The sequence below is a fragment of the Pinus tabuliformis genome, chromosome 9 (assembly GCF_031772625.1).
Source record: "Pinus tabuliformis cultivar Carrire ecotype Pingquan chromosome 9, CPIR1, whole genome shotgun sequence".
In the NCBI taxonomy this organism is placed as follows: Eukaryota; Viridiplantae; Streptophyta; class Pinopsida; order Pinales; family Pinaceae; genus Pinus; species Pinus tabuliformis.
The window spans coordinates 769,839,607-769,847,076 of record NC_142307.1 but is presented as its reverse complement, the minus strand read 5'-3'; the positions used below and the strand labels follow the sequence as shown (position 1 = coordinate 769,847,076).

General features: G+C 45.7%; 1 protein-coding gene across 1 annotated transcript; it reads left to right on the top strand.

The window, feature by feature from the left end:
- The first annotated feature begins 751 nt into the window (after positions 1-751).
- On the top strand, positions 752-6,684 carry LOC149150997 (uncharacterized). Its single transcript, XM_089443024.1, has 3 exons — positions 752-2,325; positions 2,412-3,818; positions 4,377-6,684. The coding sequence occupies exons 1-3, from the start codon at positions 752-754 to the stop codon at positions 6,682-6,684; spliced, it is 5,289 nt and encodes a 1,762-aa protein (XP_089299150.1).
- Positions 6,685-7,470: the final 786 nt, after the last annotated feature.

Below are 7,470 nucleotides of genomic sequence, written 5' to 3'. Positions count from 1 at the left end.
TTATGTTGTCCAGGCATGCCTTTTATATTTTAATATAGCATCTCATGGAATTTTATTTTTCCCTAAGGAAAAATCATAATTTCAATCCCATGGAATTTTATTAAAACAAATAAAATAATATTTATATTATATAAATTTAAAAAAATTAATTACTAAAAAATTCTATCAATATCAAACATAAATATTAATAACAAGAGATCAAACATAAATATTAATAACAAACAAAAATATTAATAATAGGAGAAGAGAAATCCCATGGACATTCAACATAATGTTAAAGTAACATAGTGTTAACCCATATTTATATAAAACAATTTAAAAAAATTATGCTTAAAACATTTTTGGAGTGTATTGCTCATATTCAAAGAAATGTAAAAACAAATTTATAGCTAATAAAGAATTAACACATGGTATGTGTAAACAAAGTTGAGATCTATCACAAATAGAAAAAGATCAAAGAAAATAACATAGATCTATCCTTTTATCAAATATCTAAAAACATGAAAATTTTTAGGTAGCAAATCTTTTCAATTTTTACATTCTAAAAATTATTGAATTTGGGAAATTTAATTCTTCTATACACTTAATAGATCTGAATTTTAAAGAAGAGAGAGGACGAAATACTTAGAAAAAATCAATTGCTCTGATGCGATTTCTTGAACTCTGCAACCTAACCCTAACCTGCTGCCGTCGCCCCTGACTGTTCACCCTGCAACTGCCGCCGCTCCCCTGCTGGTCGATAGCAATGGAAATGGCGGGCGGAGGGGAGAGCTCTGCTCCCCCTCCAAAACACTCTGCGAATTCTGACAATACCTTTCTGCACCCTTCTGACGCTGGCCCTGATGCAGGACATAGCGACAATCGGAAAGCTGAGGCAAGGATCCATACGGCCCCGACAGAAGACGATGACGCTGACAAAGAGAACCATGACAAAGCCAAGGCGACCCAGCCTAAAGCAACCTCAGCCACTTGTATCCCAAAGGCTGTTGAACCCATCAAGGTGGACTTGCCCAGCCACCGTATCAATGGTGAAATCCAGTACATGCAAGATCATGCCCTCATAGGAAAATTTTTAGGCTTCTGGCCCACGGAGAAAGCATTACAAGGCTGGATAGCCTCAAAATGGAAGCCCAAGGGACAAATAACGCTGCAACTAGGACCAAAGGGCTTCTTTACAGCTATATTCCACTGTGTGGAGGACAGAGTGAGGATATTCGAAGGAGGGCCGTACTTCTTCAACTCGTCAGGCCTCTATCTCACTGAATGGAAGCCCAGATTCAACCCCGACAAAGAGGACTTCAGTTGGGCACCCGTCTGGATCAGGATGTACTCCCTCCCTGCTGAATACTGGAAAGAAGAAACACTGGCGGACATAGGCAACAAACTGGGCACCTTCATTCGAGTCGCAGCAGAGACAAAAACTCGCAAGTACACCTCATATGCTAGGATCTGCGTCCAGATGCATCTGACCAACGCCCTCGCGGATACGGTAAAGCTCTATCACGATGATTATGAATGGTCTCAACCTTTAGATTATGAACATATTCCCTTCCGCTGCCGTAAGTGTCATGAGCATGGCCATTTATTTCGTGACTGTCCTTTAAATTCCCAGTCCAAAGCAGCTGCTGCTGTCTCCGAAATAGACTCTGAAGGTTTCATCAAAGTCCCCAACCGCCGCAGGCATACCAAAAAGAGCCAGCCAGTTATTGAAAACCCTCTCAAAGAGAACCTTCAGAACAAATTCTCTGTTCTCGCTACGCATGAAAAAAATGATAATACCAGCTCTGAATCCCCTCACAAACCCTCTGTACCATCTTCCTCCCTCCCTCATTTGAATCCCCCGCAATCCTCCGACCCGGACCCAATAAATCCCACTCCCAGCCCCTCCTTGGAGAAAGGTAAATCCATATCTCGTTTCAGCCCCCTCTCGTTCTCTAAAGAGCAACCCTCAGTGGATCATGAACAGCCGGATGCAGATATGGAAACAGACGCTACTCTAGCTATCAGGCTCCAGCACGAAGCAGATGAAGAAGTTCCAGGTGAAACTACTGTTATGGAAGAAGACCAAACGGAAGTCACCATCGATGGATTAGATATCTTTACACTTGAGGCGGCATGCAAACAAAAAGAATTCAACTCCATTCAACCTTGGCAAATCGACAAGCTGGAAGGAGTCCTAGCCAAGGCGCAGCATAATAAAAGCCTGGGCATCCAAGGAGGCAGTCTATGGGATGGAAAAAAGTTACTCAAGGATCTCAAGAAAAGGGGACGAAAGACAGACCTCCAGCGCACCATAGCATTGGGAGAAATACTTATGGAATCAGGGCGATTCCCTAAGTTGACAAAGTTCTACAAACCCAAATCACAGTTTACATGAAGTTAATATCCTGGAATGTGAGAGGACTCAACAGTCCCTCAAAACACAGAATGATCAAACATCTGATTCAGCAAGAAAAACCCACCATAGTTTTTTTGCAAGAAACCAAAAGCACCACTGATGCTATTGAACGAATCCGTGGCAAAGTTTGGGCAGGAAGCAGGGCTATCTCTGTTGATGCCTCAGGAGCCTCAGGTGGGTTAGCTATTCTATGGAACCCACAGATCATCACATTATATGACTTCCACGCCACACTCCATCTCCTTCAAGCTTCATTCCACCTAGTAGGCACGAACATACATGGTCACCTCACAAATGTTTATTTTCCTCAATCTGTTCAGCAAAAAATAGAACTTCTGGAAATGCTTGCTCTTCTTAATGAAAACAGACAATTCCCGCTATGGATCGGGGGAGGCGACTTCAACATAATAACTTCCATGACAGAGAAACAGGGAGGCCGAATTGGGCTCGACAGTGATAGTGAAAGCCTCAAAGATTTCATTCGAAACAATCACCTTATGGACATCCCTACCTCGAATGGAATCTTCACATGGACTAACAAACGAAGAGGTATTCAACATATAGCCTCCCGCCTTGACAGATTCTTTCTTTCTGACAATGCAATCCATTTAGGAGGGGATTTCAATGCCTCCATCCTTCCTCATGGCGGATCCGATCACTGGCCAATTTTGTTACAATGGTCCAGACCAGGCAATCAATGCAACCGACCCTTCAGATTTGAAGCGTTCTGGCTCACAAATGCCACTTTCAGAAAAGTAGTCAGTGATGCTTGGACAGCCTACATCCCGCCGCAGGGTGCCAAAATGTATCAATTCCAACAAAAGCTAAAAAATCTGAAGTATGTCCTCAAAATCTGGAATCGCACAAGTTTTGGCAACATTCAAGAGAAGCGTTCTCAATTAGAGCAGCAAATGAGTAAACTCCAACAAAATCTCATTCATCATGGCAGAACAGAAGAACAAGCAAAACAGGAACAGGAACTTTGGAACCAAATAGAAGAACGCAGGAAGCAAGAAGAAATACTCTGGCGGAAAAAATCGAGAATCAACTGGCTCAAAGAAGGCGAGAAGAACACAAAATTCTTTCACAAGACCACTATCCAAAGGCGAATGCATAATAATATAGCGTTCATCAACAACCAACAAGGCGAAAGAATTGAAGAGCATGAGAACATGGAAAAGGAATTCACAGGGTATTTTAAGGAAATCTTAACGGAGCCCATTGAGAACAGGGAAGCAGCAATCCGGGCCATCACGCAGCACATTCCAAGCATTATAACCGAGGATCACAACAACAGACTACTCCAGCCCACGACCCTGCAAGAAATTGAAGAAGCCATGGCTCAATTCAAGGACGGAAAAGCGCCAGGTCCCGATGGCTTCACAGCCAATTTTTTCCACGAATTTTGGGACCTCATCAAGTATGAAGTATGGAACCTGGTTGAAGAATCCCGAAGTATGCATTGGATCCTCCCGTCCCTCAATACCACCTTTCTAGCTCTGGTTCCCAAAGGTGAAGAACCCAATAGGCCGGAAAACTTCAGACCTATCGCGCTCTGCAATGTCATATACAAGCTAATCTCAAAAGTTATAGCAAACAGGCTCAAACCTCTCCTTCCCCTGCTCATATCTCCGGAACAGACAGGATATGTGGAAGGTCGACAGATTATGGATGGGATCATACTATCAAATGAGGTCATACACTCTTTAAAGATCCTCAAAAAATCAGGTATGATTCTAAAACTTGACCTCTCCAAAGCTTTTGATAAGCTTAGCTGGAATTTTATTCAAAAAATGCTTCTAGCCTTTGGATTTAATGCAACATGGACCAGGTGGATCATGAGTCTCATCACCTCTCCTAGCTTTTCAGTTCTCTTAAATGGATCTCCCTCTTCTCCCTTTAAGCCCTCCCGTGGCATAAGACAAGGGGATCCTCTCTCACCCTTTATCTTTGTTTTAATGGCTGAGGGTCTCAGCAGACTACTCAAAGCAGCTATAGCCTCTCACAAGCTTAAAGGTATTTCAATTCATGGTCTCAATCCGCTGTCCCATCAACAATTCGTGGACGACACCATGTTATTTGGCCATCCATCCTCAAAAGAAGCCTCCATGTTTAAATCGCTCCTCTCTCTCTACTCCGAAGCTTCAGGTACCTCCATCAATGCCTCCAAGTCACAGCTTTTCTTTTTCAATACCCCCCTCTCCACTCAAAGAAATATAGCCAGAATCTTGGGATTCTCCATCTCCCATCTGCCTTCTAAATATCTTGGAGCGCCACTCTCAGCGTCGGCTATTAAAAATGCCTCCTGGCAATCTCTCCTTGACAAGCTGGAGTCAAAACTCTCTTTGTGGACATTCCGTGCTCTCAACATGGCAGGTAGATTGGTCTTGATCAAGTCTGTCCTTCAAGCTATGCCGATGTACCTCTTCTCCACTCTGGCAGCTCCAAAATGGGTCCTCAAAGCCATTCGCAACTTACAGCGCAACTTTCTCTGGGGCTCCACGGGCAGAAATCGAAAATGGGCCCTTGTGAATTGGAAAGAGGTGTGTAAACTCAAATCAGAGGGCGGACTAGGGCTTCGAGATCCACTTCAAAGTAACAACACTATGGGCGCCCGCATGTGGTGGAACTGGCTCTCCAAGCCTCACTCACCTTGGGCCCGCTTATGGCAAGCAAAGTATGCTATGGGAAGTCAGTGGCAAGATCTAATCAGAATCAACTCCAGCGCCCAAGGCTCTCCAATCTGGAATGCTGCTAAGATACACAGTCGATTCATACAGGAACATAGTTTTTGGGAAATACACTCTGGCACGTCAGCTAAGTTCTGGGAGGATTCATGGCAGCAACTCCCCAAGCTTGCAAATCTATTCCAGATGCCACTCTGGCATTCGTATATGCAGCAAGCAAACCTCATTCACGTGCACCAATTCTGGCATCAAACGCAGAACCAAGGCTATCAAACATGGAGACTTGCAAACAGTTGGCAAAGGGACTGGGAAGGAGAACCATACTCAGACTTGGATCAGGAACTCACACAACGCAGAATACGCCACTCCAACCAGCAGGACAAGCTCAGATGGGGTCATAAGCACAAAGGCACATTCACCACAAAAGAAGCACATCAGCTGCGCTACTCAGACAACCAAGAAAATCAAGACCAAATATGGGCGCGAGTATGGCTTTCAGGGCTTTGGCCCAAAATTTCAACCTTCCTATGGTTACTCAGCAAAAGGCGTATACTTACTTGGGATAACTTGATAAAGCGAGGTTTCATTGGGCCCTCTAGATGCCCAAACTGCAATCTTCAAACAGAGACAATCAGCCATCTTATGGAGTCCTGTCCACTTGCAAAGCAGCTCTGGGAGAGGGTGGAATCCTGCAACAAAAGAGCAGCACCAAGAGGCGAGGATATAACGGACAATCTCAGGAAATGGAGCAAGAACCCGTTCCAAAGCCAATTCCTCAATACATTATGGGATCTCATTCCTGGTTTTCTGTACTGGCTTCTCTGGAAGGAGCGTAACTCTCGTATCTTCAACAACACCTCCCGGACAATAGATGCTCTGTGGCTTATCTATAAAAGAAATATCCAGGAAACCTTAGCCATCAAAACCTGGTACGACACTGATATGCCAGAAGGGCAGCAGGAAAGGGACATATTAAAAGCTTGGAATCTTGACCCTTCAGCCTTTGCAAAGGTCATCACGCGTCCCCCTAGCAGCCCCACCTCACCGTCCTCATGGTCCCTACCAGCTCTTAACTCTTTCAAGCTCAACTTTGACGGAGCAGCAAAGGGTAATCCTGGTCCAGCTGGCTATGGAGGAATCATCCGAAGTCATACAGGCGCTCCCATGCACATCTATTATGGCTCTCTTGGCAAAGACACTAATAATGTAGCGGAAATGGAAGGACTTTGGCAGGGGATCTGTATCGCTGAGCAACTTCACTTCTTTCCACTAGAGGTTGAAGGCGATTCTCTGATCCTTATCAATGCAGCCAAGAAAATCCAAGCAGGAACAGCTGCGGACAAAGTTGCAACCAGCTGGAGACTTTTGAGCAGGTTGGAAGCCTTGGCAGCAAAGCTTACAAATCCACATAGCCTATCCTTTCAGCATGTGCGAAGAACAACAAATCAAGTCGCCGATAGACTAGCCAACCAAGGAGTTTCTCACTCATCAACCTTCTTCTCAGGATCCTTGGACATAGTCGAAGATGAACACCTCAAAAAAGACTGCATCACCTTGGTGCAAAAGGATCTTTCCCCCCCGGATGCGGGTGGTTGTTAGCTATACAGGGCCCATGGCTTGTCAGCAGGGCAGGTGTCCGCCCGGACAAGCCACGTACACCCAAAGGACATGCCTTAACCACTCCGGCATGCAGCATTCAAGGAGGGCAGTTAGATCTTGTTGCAGAGATGTCCCCTCGCCATTTACTGCGTGCATTGAGAAGCTAACCATGGCTCTTCATAGCCGAAGGCTCTCGGACATTCTCCCGCATTTCTCGTCTGCACCTGTTCTGGTCTTGAAGGAAGTGGCGGAGGCTCACTGTTTCGGCTCTCCGTCAGGCTCTGAGAGCGACTGCGATGGTTCAGGAGCCATAGACTGGGGCAATTGGAAAGCTTCCAGGCAGTTTGGTCGTGAACCTGGTAGATTGGCGGTGCTGCAAACCTTCCATCCGCAGTCTGGCTGGGGGATTGGGCGTCTGGTTCAGGGGGACAACCTGTGTGTGCACGCTCGACATCCGCTCACTTTCAGAATGCAGCGTGAACGGCAACGGGGCACCAGTAGGCGGGGCAGTTACAGTGGAAGAGCCCCTTCTCCCTCCTCCTCAATTGAAGATTCCTCTGAGGGTAGAAGACCAAGAGGAAGGCCTCCGGGCAGAGGAAGAGTCGCGGATCCTCCGGAGAGAATGGAGTGCGGGCATACTGAGCATCCAATGGTTAGATACCGCCTACCGTGCACTCTGTCCAATTCTACCTTCTTCGTCACTGTTTCAGTGGAGCATTGCCGAAATCCGTGGGGTGATGATGATGCTCCTCGTGCTGACCCTCCGCGGATTCCTGGGGTTGTCCC